Source organism: Amblyomma americanum, chromosome 1 (assembly GCF_052857255.1).
Source record: "Amblyomma americanum isolate KBUSLIRL-KWMA chromosome 1, ASM5285725v1, whole genome shotgun sequence".
Lineage (NCBI taxonomy): Eukaryota > Metazoa > Arthropoda > Arachnida > Ixodida > Ixodidae > Amblyomma > Amblyomma americanum.
In genome coordinates, this window is record NC_135497.1 from 557,788,852 (window position 1) to 557,801,901 (window position 13,050).

General features: G+C 47.5%; 1 protein-coding gene across 1 annotated transcript in view; it reads right to left on the minus strand.

The window, feature by feature from the left end:
* Positions 1–2,089: 2,089 nt before the first annotated feature.
* Positions 2,090–13,050, minus strand: part of LOC144116360 (large ribosomal subunit protein eL34-like) — a 29,168-nt gene continuing 18,207 nt past the window's right edge. Inside the window, exon 4 of the mRNA XM_077651131.1 lies at positions 2,090–2,225. Within this exon, the coding sequence (XP_077507257.1) occupies positions 2,129–2,225 (97 nt within the window). The 3' untranslated portion in view covers positions 2,090–2,128. The remainder of the gene's footprint in view (positions 2,226–13,050) is intronic.

Below are 13,050 nucleotides of genomic sequence, written 5' to 3' on the forward strand. Positions count from 1 at the left end.
ACTTGCTGTGGGACTGCCCAGCTCTCAAGCCTACAAGGATCTGGCACCTGATAGTAGCGGGTCTTTCACCAAGCAACCCTCCTTCATACATTGCCTGGACGCAGGGACTGTACCATTGTCCTCTACTGGACTTCCATCAAATCAGCTAGCCTTTTTCCATTCACTTAATCTCTACTACATCATTCATCACACCTTCACCCATCATTGATGCCCTGGGGCAATAAATTTCGCTTAAAAAAAAAACTGCAGTCCTATGTCATCTGCAAGTGCTGCGATCCCATGTCCGACAAATTCCAACTAGTCCAGCAACATACATCCTTAGTGTCTGTGCTATTAAACAGGCATTATTGGAGCTTGCTCCCCGATGTGGACTAAAATATAAGCATGGAGCACCAAGAATGTTCCCAATTGTTTTTACTCCAACTGAACTCAGAAACAATCAGTTATGGTCATGGAATAGTGTTTCGATTGGCTGGCAAGACACTGCCTCTACAAAAAAAGTGGCCTGGCCAATTGCTTTATTTTTAAAGCTATTCTCTGAAGGAAAATATACCATGCAGGAAGAAGTGCGATACTGGAAAAGATGCAGTATCAAAAATTAAAGTAAAAATCAATATTTTATTTTCTGCTTACCCTGTCCCCTTAAGCGTAATTCTGGTGGTCATTTCAAACAATACAAAGGACTGCTAAATTTCACAAAAGCCCATTGATTTGTCATCCTTATCAAGACAGCACAGGGGTGAAAGCACTGGCCAAAGCATCTCTCCATAGCATGGAGACCGGATGATTCCACAACAAGGATATGCGCTAGTAACAACTTTGCCAATTTTTCAGCTATGTACGTTGTAGACAGTACCCCCGTAACTGTTTAAAGTTTGCGTCATGCCTGCTACACTATATCAGGCACTATGACCCTAATCTGAAGCGGAAAATTTAAATTCCATGAAGTGAGAACAAAATCTGCAATATACAAGAAGCTCGCTCCATCTTAATGTATGCAGCCTTCTAAGTAAGCAGAAACTTTCGCACTTCAATGGCCCAAGGTCGCTGAGAAGTTGGCAAGCTCACCCATAGCAGTGTGGGTTCGCTCTCTGTGGACGAAAAAAGTGAAAAAAAAGGATACTTGTTTAGTAGTTTGGTTCACAATAAACACCAAGTGCTTTCTGAAGCTGATGATTCACAAGGGCGACTGTTCAGGCTACAGGGTAATTCAAGCAGTTCCATAGCGCAAAAAGTAGGGCTTGTGTTCAGTCTTGTCCATTTTTTCTGCTATCATTAAATGTGTGAAAATGTGGTAATATTGCTTCTAAGAGGTATCTCGACCCATCCCATAGAAGCGTTGCTGCCAGAACTGGTGCTTGATGCACCAGCTTGATTGAGCAGATGAAGCAAGAATAACAATTAATCATGAAAAAGGGAACGCAAACAAAATAAGAGACATAGAAAAAGGACAACAGGACGGATGCCTCTTTGTGTCTCCATTTTGTTTGCGCCCCCTTTTTCCTCATGAACAGTTTCCAACTAGCCCAACTTTCCATTCTGCAAGAATAACAAAGGCACCAGCAGAAATTTGTTCGTTACCAGATTTTATGCTTCAGAAGAATTCAGACATTTGCAGTCCAATCATTTATTCTGTAGACTTCCACAAACAATATCAAATAGTGCATGGCTGGCTGCAGGCAATTCCGTAAAAAATGCTAAAATCCGCAATTTTTCATAGCCACGCAACTGTGCGAAACTAAGGGCCTTACCTGTGGCTCTGCAGGACCGTAGTTTGCATGTTCAAAACAAAGTCGAAATGATGTGGCACCTTCCATTGATGCCTTGTCAGGCAAGTAGCGCTAGCACTAACTGCCAAGACATTCATCTTGTGCTCCATTTGGTGTCACCTTGAAACTAGTGAAGCAATTCCAAGGTGTTTGTGTACTGCCACTTAAAAAAAACATGACCTATGCACTACGAGAACTTTGCTTTCCGTTTGCCAATCTGGGGCACCACGAAGCTCATTCAACAGAAAAGACACCCTAGCACAAGTCTTTCGGCCAATACAGACGAAACTGAAAAATAGACGAGCAAATTTACTAGAACATGGTTTAAACGGATTCGTGTATTTCTTTCACAATGCATTTCACTTCTTCGACATCTTTCTCGGCTCATCAGACTGCTTTGCCTTCAGCACCTTGGCCACAATCTTCTGTTCTTCTATGAGGAAAGCCCTGATGATCCTGTCCATTGAGAAAAGAAAGAAAAATGGAAGTTTGAGAGCCAATCTGCATAGCAATAGCAAGGAGACTACTTTAAGATCAGCCCAAGACAATCAAGAGCTCTAACAAATACAGCACCTTGGATAAGTGTCCTAGACCGAAGAGACAATGAAAAACAGATTGACAATATAATACTCAAACAAGTTTCCCCTATATATCTAATACCAATTCCTCAAGTCAAATAGCTGGCATCAAGGAAGTGAATGTAGACCAGGTTCTGATGCAAGTGTCTCGTTCAGAACATAGCAGCATTCTTAATACATTGCACACAGTAGTGACACCTTGTGCAGCAACATGCTATCTGCCGGTATGCTGGCAGCACACTGATCGCTAAGCATTGCTAGGCCTAACCTGCTTCATATCAAAGCTGTAGCGGACGTTGCTTTGTAACTATGCAGTGCCCGTCACCATCATCAGCCTGAGTAAGTCCACTGAAGGCGAAAAACATGTCTCTCCAATTAACCCTGTCCTTTGCAAGCTGCCTGTCGTAAGATGTCTGATCCAATATTTTACACACAGAATAATTTCATTGAAACTGAAGGACTGGAGACACCACATTCTTGCTTGTGTGCTTTCTTATTTCATGATGCTTAGGCATTAATATGCATGGATCACCACGCCATGTTCGCCTGCCACTGATAATTAATTCAGAAGAGAATTTCTTCTTGGCGCTATTTCGGTTTCATCAACGAAATGATGGCTGTGGTGTGTAAATGACCTTTTCAGGTCACACAAGGCCCGAAAAAAAATAAACGGCAATATGACTGCTGATACATCATTTGCTTTCATTCTGGCTCTTCAAGCAGGCTGGTTTAAGCGTTGTGAATTAAAACTACGTATCAGCATTTATATCGCAATTTTTTTTCATACCTTAGATGACTTAAAGTACAACTACGTGTCATAGCCATCATTCAGTTGATAAAATCAAACCAGCATGAGAAGATATTCAATAACTTATTGAGCGGTCGTAGGAGAATACCATGTGGCGATTCATGTATTCTGATAAGACATCGTTTGAAAGAAGAAATCACTCAATTAAAATTAGGTGTCTCTAGTACTTTAAGGTGCAGTTCATTTCCGGAACGCCTTCACCAGGTTTAGTAAGGTTGGCTGCACTGCATGACAGCGATGTGGTGTAGCAAATGAGTACAAAATACCAAAGGCCACAACATATCCCGTGTGGTTTCACAGCAGGGCCCAAGGGCGAGCATCAAAAACTGTTTCCACGAGCGAAAAGTGTTCACCACTTAGAGAAGCGCCACTTGCAGGGGCGTGGCCCGCCATTCGATAAATCGAATGTTCTGCTGAACAGGAGTTCAATAAATGTAAACAATAGTGTTATACTCTTAGGGAAATGGGCTTGGGCAGTGCATGTAGCGAAGCAAGATAACCAAAGGTCCTTAAGGGTAACAGGCTGGACTTCAAGGGAAGGGAAGCATAGTAGGGGGTGGATGAGAAGTTTGCAGGGATAGGGTGGCCACAGCTGTCACAGGACAGGGTTAATTGGGGAGATACGGGACAGGCCTTTGTCCTACAGTGGGTGTAGTCAGGCTGATGATGATGGCGGTTATGACCGTTCAATAGAAACAATATAATATCCGGGTTCGACATATGTGGGCTCGACTAATAAAATGCACAGTTCGGCCATGCAAGTTTAAACGTGTACTAAGGACAGCAACACTTGTGGGCCCCCGTCTGTTTAGTTACGATTCGTTAATGACTGTACAGAAGAACCCTCAGAACAGTTAAGCTCTGAAGTGAGTTGTCGCGGTAACCTGCGAACCTTGTGAGGGAACTATCGTTTGATGTTAGCTCTCAATTCTTTTGATGGAAAAACGCGCTACACAAGGAAAAGACAATTGAAACGACTGACATAGGACAAGCGCACACTAAGATTTATTCTGGTACGAGGGCACATAAATACATTTCGTGCACATGCTCAAAACAATCAATTCATTGCCACCGGCTGTGCCGCACGCACTTTCGCTTCTTGACTATTTCTAACTCCTCACATGATAACAACACCGACGGTGCGCACTCGTTTTCACCAGCCTCCCATATCTCGAAGGCTTCTTATTTCCCTTTTTTTTTGTCTCCTGCACGAGCTAAAATTGTAGTCTGTTCAAAGCAAGGTGAACACTTGTGAATTGCGCAGTGGGGACGTTTCCGGGATTTTTTTCTAAGCTATTGCTATGCTCTTTTAACCTGGTGTTTAGGTATCTGCCTGATTGGCCTATGTAACTCATGCCGAATGACAAATTTTACAGACTATACCTGTAACGCATTCTACGAACTTTTCTTGGTATGCAATACCACATGAGTTAGCAACTTTCTTCCTAACTTTTTTCATTTCATGACAAAGGCTCACTAATTTTCCCTGTTTGCTACTTTAAGGCGTGTAAAAACATTATGTACATATAGAATGACGACCACTCCAGTAGCCTGCTCCACATACTTTTCTTGCGGTCTTTTGTTAATGTTAAACAGTAGCTTCTGTAGGCTCTTTTCAACCACAAAAGTTATAAGCGCATCAGGGTACCCACTCACCCTTAGCTTATCAACTTGTCTCTTGATGCTACGCTCTACCCGATGACAACACGATTTCTCAACACATGCGCCAAACTGTTACTTGCTACACTCCTTTTCACCAACTTAAGAGTGCGTAGAGTGATAACTTAGACAAGCTTTTTCCCGTTTTCGTCAGGTATGTCCAACACGTGTGCTTCCAACATTTCCTCTTGTAGCGACCCGCGCGGCTTGCAGTGCTGCAATGCCGAAAAGGGTGAAGTGTATCCACCATGCGCTGGAGAACACGCTTGGGACCTTGGCCAGGGCCGGACACTGCCGCGGCCGCTCCACTGTTATCTCCTCTCCAGCGGCCCTAAAAAAATGTGGCCGAGGTCGCCTTTCTCGGCGACCTCCACATTGTGGTGACCCGTCGAGCCGCAACTTCTCCCCCAGCTGCGTTCCTGGATGCTGGGCTGGCAGGACCCAGCCTTCGACCCGCCGCTTCCGGTGTTCCGGCCTCAAGGCGTCAGCGGGTGGTTCGCTTGTTTGAGGCCGCGCTGTTCCTGAATGGCATCACCATCCAGCCGTTTAAACTCAGTCCTCTGCGATATCCACCCGCTCAACCTGCTGAGCCGGCTCGCCTGCTCTACCCGGGGCTGCCGGCCATACGATGAGCTGCGCAGACGTCTTGGCGGACTTCGGCGCCTGCTACATTCCGCTGCCGCTCTACAACGCTGCATACCCACTTTCATCGCCGCGAGCAGCTGGCCCAGCACCAGCCTTGCTCTCCGCCAAGCCGCCTTAGTCACAGCACTGCCCGCCTCCACACCACTCCAGCCCAGCGTCTCCGGCCCCGTCATCCCTCTTCATGACACAGCAGGTAGGCTCCACACGAACTTGGCCGCACGTCCTGTTCCCACATGTGCTCTCGGCGCTTCTTTGGACCTGCCTCCTTGCGCTTCTTCGTGTCCGTCCGCGATCCTGTCGAATGATGCCTCTGCTATGCTTTACTGCAATAGTTCCCACCAAGATACACATTCGGCCCAGTCCCCACCACTGCCATTGTCGCCACAGCCTCCCGACGACAAGGAACGCTCTGTGGCTGTATCGTGTCCCATTTCTCAGCATCTCCGTCTGCCTCGCCACACCAGCGAAGAGCTCAACAGGCCTCTGCAGCGCTGTCAGAGCCTCGGCCAGCTGTTCCTAACGCACTCTCAGCAAAGCCAAAGCCCGACAGCCATACCCACAGGCCCTCCATAGGTCCACAACGCACCAAAAATCCTACAACGCAGATTGAGAGGGCCAAACCGGTGACAGCAGTACCAAGCACGGCAATTGTCACCCGTCCTACTTTGCCTGAAAAGGATCCTGAACCGGTGCCAGCGCCTGTCCTGAAGCCAAACCAGGCCACTGATGTGGGTCCATGATAAAAAAAATAACGCAAAAGGAACACGAGGGACGGAAAGAGAAAGACGCAGACATCATAAACGTTATCTAACCCGCCCAACTTTCGGCTTTGCACTGATGTGGGCCCTTCTTGCTCCCTGCCAGTGTTAGCATCTTCAAAGCAGCCTGACAACACTGACTCGGCCGCCACGAAATGCAAGTTTGACGGGAGACCACTGCCACACCCTCTAGCCCGCAGCAGATTCAGGTTCGAACCACGATGCAGCTTCATCAGCCGCCATCTAGCAAGAGGCCTAGGCTGACCAGGCCAGTGGACGTTCCCCCAGTTGCTGTCATGGTGCTGAGGGCACCTCCGATTGCCGCTACCTCGTCGGCGTCCCCCTGCACGACCTGCTCTGCGCCAATGGCAAGGCCGCCGCTCGTGTTCAGGGCAATCAGTCCGCGGCTGTCTGCAAGCGTGTCCCAGCAGCCAGATGCAGGCCACCACAGCCATTTCCCCACCTCACTGCACCTCCCGTAGCGGCCGCCTGGGTACCGGGCAGCTCGGCCCGGTGACCGTTGCTGGAATCTCACGACCCGCAACACACCTAACTCCCTCTGCTGCGCCGTCCCTCATGCACCAGCTGTTAACTGCTACACCAGACACACCGGCACTGGGTCCACTTCGCAAACTGACCCATCTTCACCTGCCAATCCGCGTCCCTCGACGCCACCCAAAACCTCGGCCGCAGCGCCACAGCCAGGGTTGCCCGCCTGAGCCGTGCCTACGGCCCCGCACGCCCTGTATGATTCTTTCATGACTTGACCAGCACTTTACCACCACTTTGTGCATCACTGCTGCACATACCTGCTCCTCCATGTACTGACCGATCGCCCAGGGGGGAGCCTTGTAGCATCCCCGTGCGACTAGCAGTGGCGCATTGCCGAGAAGAGCGAAGTGTCCCGAGCACTTGTTGGAGAACGCTCGGGACCTTGGCCAGGGCCGGACACAGCCGCCACTCCATAGTCATCACCTCTCCGGCGGCCCTCAATAAATATGTGGCCGTGGTCGCCTTCCTGGGTGACCTCCACAATCTCTATGTCCAAATGTCTAATCACAGAGTTCTGTGGCAGCTCGAACGTGAATTCCAGCCCGGCGAAAAAACCTCAAGGAAAACGTCTAATATTCTGCTTACTGAAAATCGATTCGCACTCGCAAAAGGGAAACAATGTAGAAAACCAACAAAACGAAATGCCTCCAGTTATTCAAACCATGCCAGCCTTGACTTCTAGGCCCGGTTTTCCCTTGCCATACAGATATCCGAAATGACCAGCGCAATGCACGGCTCAATACTAATACCACAGTTTTGCACGTATAACTTCGAGCCGAATTCCACAACGAAAGAACTAAGGTATTTTTCCAGCAAATGTAGGAAACCTGACTCTCTTATTGCCACACTCATTTTGGAACCTGACTGCCCCGAACTGCCCTAACACATTAAACTGCAGTTAATGCAGCCGCAAATGGAATATTAAAGTACATGTCTTTAACTTCTTCAGGAGCCAATTAAATCTGCTGAAAAGAAAAAATCTTTTTTTTTTTGCATAAATGAAGATCAGTGGATTAAGCAGAAATGATGTTCTTAAATATTCATAGTTAAGAACATTTTATTTGCATCCACATTTGTGGACATAGCGCCTTAAAGGGACACTGAGGAGAAATTGAAGTTGGCTTGTATCGATAGAATACCAGCTCCTGATCACAAAAACGCCACTCTTACTGATAAAGCTCTTGTAAGGTAGAAAATAGCAAGAACCAAAATACAGGTATCGCCGCCACAGGCCAATCTCGCAAGTACAAGTGTGGTGACACCATAGGACAAGAGACGCCACCTTGGAGGAATTTTCCTTCCTACATGGTGCGCGAAGCTCTGAGGCTGACAAAGGTAGGTTGCGCGGTTCAATATAGAAGTTTTGTTTTAAAGCCAATAGTGCACTTTTATCACACAAGGAAGGCAGACAAAAAGACAACCTGAATGTTGGAAGCAAAGAAAACCGATGCTTGGCGGCCAGGAGAGTTTCGATTTTTTATGGCGCCTCGCGTCTATGAGCTCTGCGTGCCCCGTGGTTGTTTTTGACGTGCCTAGATTTAAAAGCGTTTCAGTGCTAGTTAACCTTTGAAGGAGCCGGTTAAGGCTTGTCAGATGATCGCCACGGTTGATGAAAAACTATGATGGCACCATGGTTGGTGATCATACAAGGTGATCGCATGCACACGCTCGCCCGGCGAAACATTCCCGGCTGTGCCAGTCAACTTCAAAATACTTAACGGAAATCGTTTATTAGGGACAGGAGACAAGGTACAGGGCAGTTCAGGAAAATTGCTGATGGCCTAGCTCTGTTAGGCCAGGATATACCTAGCTAAAGTGTGGAGATTTCTGCATCAGAAGAGTGCATTCACTAGATGCGCCTTTATTGATGATTGTAACTTGAGCAGTCGTGGCGGAGTGGTAGCGTCTCCGCCTCAAACGCCAAAGGCCCTGGTTCGATTTTGAACCTCGGCACAGGATTTCTTTTATCCAGTGAGTGGGCGGGGGATTTCAGTGGCTCCCATAGATGCCACCACCGAATACGTTGGTTAGCGGTTAAGCGCAGGCTCTGTTAAGGCGCGTTTATGCTCCGGCGTAACGTGCGCGCTGCATGGCAACGTCACGTCAGCCAAAGCGCGACCTTCTATACTCCAACTGCGCTTGACCGCCGACGCGTTCGGCGGCTTCAGCACACTCTGACCGCACTGGCGGGGAGACTTGGAGCATGTCTCTATTTCGCGCCGAGTGCGCCAGCCGCCGCCGGCCTGGCCAGACTGATTCGGCTCCGCGGCGAGGTGCGCGCTGTGAAGTAATTCAACAGCTTCGGCAGTTGGGAGGAGTTGTTCTTTTCGAGCTCTCGGCTAATTTAATCCATTCACAATACATATCTGAAGGTACGTGCAAGTGGGCGAGAGAGCCCGATCCAGTGGACCTGTTGGAGCGTCGTGCGCAGGCTTTAGTTTCAAGCCGTCGACTTTAAACGCGACCGCCCTTGAGCACCCATCCGTTTTTTTGCGGCAAAAAAATAAATAACTTGGCCCTTGCAACCGTGGGAGACCTCGACGCCGCCTGCTGCGCCGTGCAACCGCGCCGTTCAAGGAATCACAATCCGTTGGCCCCAAAGTCCCGGCCAGCCTCCAATGGGCGCAAGGCGCCGACCTTGTCCTGGCCCCTCACGACTCCCCGGACTGGGGTTATGATATGTAGTTTGCAACGGCTGCTCACCGAGGAAGGTGGAAACGACCCGCCGGCGCCTAACCTAACCGTGCTCCCTCAAAAGCATCGCACGCTCTGTGGGGCTGAGGTCGCTGAAATGCAGGCCGGAGTTTTTGCGAGAACTACGTCGTCGGGTTTGGGAACGGGATCCATCGTGACGCTGGCAAGATGCCAGTGCAAACGTAAACGAAGCGACAGTAGCGACCCCCGATAGATGCCTTTAACGTGCAGTGGCGGTAGCTTTCACTTCGGCAGCTGCTAGACCGCACCGCTAGCCGTCAGAAATCACGGAGTCTCTGTTTACGTCATGTTTCACGTCACTCCGTCCTGTGACGTCACAAGAGTTCTCGAGTTTGAATCGGAGCGGCGGGAAAAACTTTTTCAACTTCGAATCCAGATTTCTTTGAAATAAATGCATCTTTCCCTCCCGGACAAGCGGCAACAAAGCCATGAAATGACGAACTATCAGATTTTGCTAACAAAAAAATTTGATAGCGTTCTCCTCAGTGTCCCTTTAAACCTGATGCATGAATGTAAACACTACTATATTTGCTCGTCTTTTCTAACTGATCGTTAGACATGAATAAATGTTTAGCTGTGAGAATGTACGCTTCAGACAATTATTCTGTAGTTCATGACTTATAAAACACATAAAAGCAGTCATTCCGTGACATGTAGAGGAAAATTCGGCATTTTGAGCACCGAACGTGGCTTTCGATGTGAAGCGTTCACGTCGGCACCGTTGTGTAATTAACGGGTTCAGAAGTTGGAGCCAATGGATGCTTCAATCATAAGCTTTGCTTCAAGTCCAGCTGCATCGAAGGGGTATCTAGTGATCTGAGCACAGGTGGAAAGGGACAGAGAGCATCTTGCAGCCTGTTTTACACATGGGTTCTGCAAAAATGAGAAATCATTTTTCAAGGTAGTTGTTTGCTCAATTTATGTCAGAGACCTGAAAAAACTGTCCACTCGCTCTACAAATGTGCTGGTTGTTGTTCTGTAGCCTTGGAGCTGAGCAACCAGCTCTGAACTGACCATGGTGTTAGGCCATGGGTTCCCCATTTTCACCCCCCCTTGTGTAGTGCTGGCAATTTGTATTTTTCTCAGTCTCTGGTTTCACACAAAATGTAATGATTCTTGCTAAAAACTGCAGCGAATTTTCGACACGTTAGAGAAAAAATGATCTGACTGCCACTGAAATTGGTTGCTTCCTTCGTATTCATGCATACTACAATCTAGCACAGGTGGTCTCTGATCCCTTTTTGAATATTGGTAGGGCGTCTAATACCCCTGCCACACGGCAAATTTAATGTCATTTCCATCGAATGACATTCGTTCAAAACGACATTAGTTTGCTGCCACACGAGAAAATATAATGACATTCGATGAAAACGACATTAGGTATCAAATGAGTTTGGGGAACTCATTCGCCAGCAAACTCCGAGCTAATGTGTTCCCTCGACACCAGAGACTTGGTGAGAATATGCACCGAACATAAATTTCAAACGCGACACAAGCATTATATTTCAACGCCCGTATAATTCTGTGGTCGTTCATTTATTTATATAATAATACCGAATAGCACCAGAAAAAATAAAACTGTCACTCTCGCTACCAACCAACCGGAATGGACGAGCAGGCATGTTTTTTGGCTTTTTTGTGTAGCGTGGCCCAAAGCCAGCCGTAGCCAGCCCATGAGCCAGCGGCAGGCGCGTCGCGAAGGCATTGGCGATAAGTCGATCCTCAAGGTCAGCGCTCACTGCTTCTTGATGGCGTATGGCTACCCTCAGCTGCGCTAATCTGCCTTTGTACAGGGCCAGCCTGCTGCGTCTTTGTGCTCGCAAGCATAGACTCGCAGCGATCGCATTCCGCTGCCGCGAATCCATTGCACAAAGCGACGTAGTGACGTCCGCCATTTGTCTGCCGCCGCTGGCTGAACTTTGGCTTGGCTTGGACCTGGTGGATAGCAGTGATCAACGCGTTATTGAAACGAGGATTAAAATTTTGAAATCGGTTTCCATTCGCAAAACAATACTTTTCGAAACATATTAAAGCATAGATCGAAATGTTTTTATGCTGCACTTTTTCTCCATCGCAATCGCCATCATTTGCAAATGGCATTACTTTTGGCCGTGTAGCAGCACGCAGAATAAATGACATTAAGTCGAACAAATGTCATTCGATGGGAATGACATTAGATTTGCCGTGTGGCAGGGGTATAAGACGCTCCTAGACCTCCCTCACTTCAAGCACTGGTCATAGTGCACTGTGTTTGTTGGCAGCGGCTCAGCTAAGTGGCAGTTCTTTGCGACCATCTGCGGGTCTTCATTGCTCAGTCCGCCGCACTTCTTTGGAGTCCTCCTCCATCGGCTATTTTCAAGAAAAATGCTTCAGCGCTGGAGTCGTCCACCGTTCTCTTAGTACAAGCACAGTTTTCAACGGCCGTAAGCAGTAAGCCCATTTCGTACCATGCGTCCATAAAAAAAAAAAGGGCGCGTTGTGGGGAGAAAACGCCATTTTGATATTTTTGGCATTAAAGCGCTGTGTCCACATTCATAGACGTGGAACTCTGAACGTCCACCGCAGCACTTTCTTCACCTATGACGAAAATTGGTGTGCAGTTTCTACTTTACCCTATCAACAGATTCCATGCCTTAAATTGTATCATTCACATCATTTGTGAAGATAGAATGCAAAAAAATCTATTTACTCATCCCGCCAAAAAACGACGTGATGTGCATATTTTCTTTTTTTTACAAACGCATTTTGCTGTCACTGCAAGAGATGGCACCACAAACTTGACAGGAATGGTCAAAATGGTAAGAGCACGGTATTCAAAGGTGGAAATTCACCTTGCGTACGAAAATACGAGGTTTCAGTTGTGTACACATATGTGGACCCAGCGCCTGAACGGCATAAGATACATGCATACACAGGCAACTGGCGTGCCTTTCTTCCAGAAGACGATGACTTCTTCAGAGCCCTAGACTTTAAACGGGTCCTCCACCAGCAGTCTCGAAAGGTTCCCTTTAGAAAGCGCGCAACACACCTCTGCTACGTCTTCCCACCATCGATTATTGCCCGGAACGGATTCCCTTCCTTGTCTGTTTTCACGGTGAACAATGGCATGAGGCTCAGCTGTTTGCAGTCCTTGACTTGATTAGCAAGGTGTACCAGATCCAGACTTGCACATATGTCTGCTGCTTTTAAAGAAACCATGTTGCGCATAAAAAGACAACCAGCTTTTGGAGCCGCCAAAAGTGCCTTGATGCATAAAAGTGAGTGTTTGGAGCAGATATATACCATATTCTCCAGTGTATAGGTTGCACTTTTGTTTCATTTTTTGTCGGTGCAACTCCTACACACCAAAAAATGACGTGCCACCGCGCACCATCCTTTGCCGTTCCTGGTAACTATGTCTGAAAAGAAACTAAGTGTAAAACATAATTGAATTACCGTATAAACATGTGTAAGGGCTGCACTTTCTTTTTCCAGATTCGAGAGCCACTTTTTGGGTTGCATTGTAAGGTTGGCGCCATTCAATCGCCTCTTTCCATTTTAACCGGCGCCGTAATAACGACTGAAAA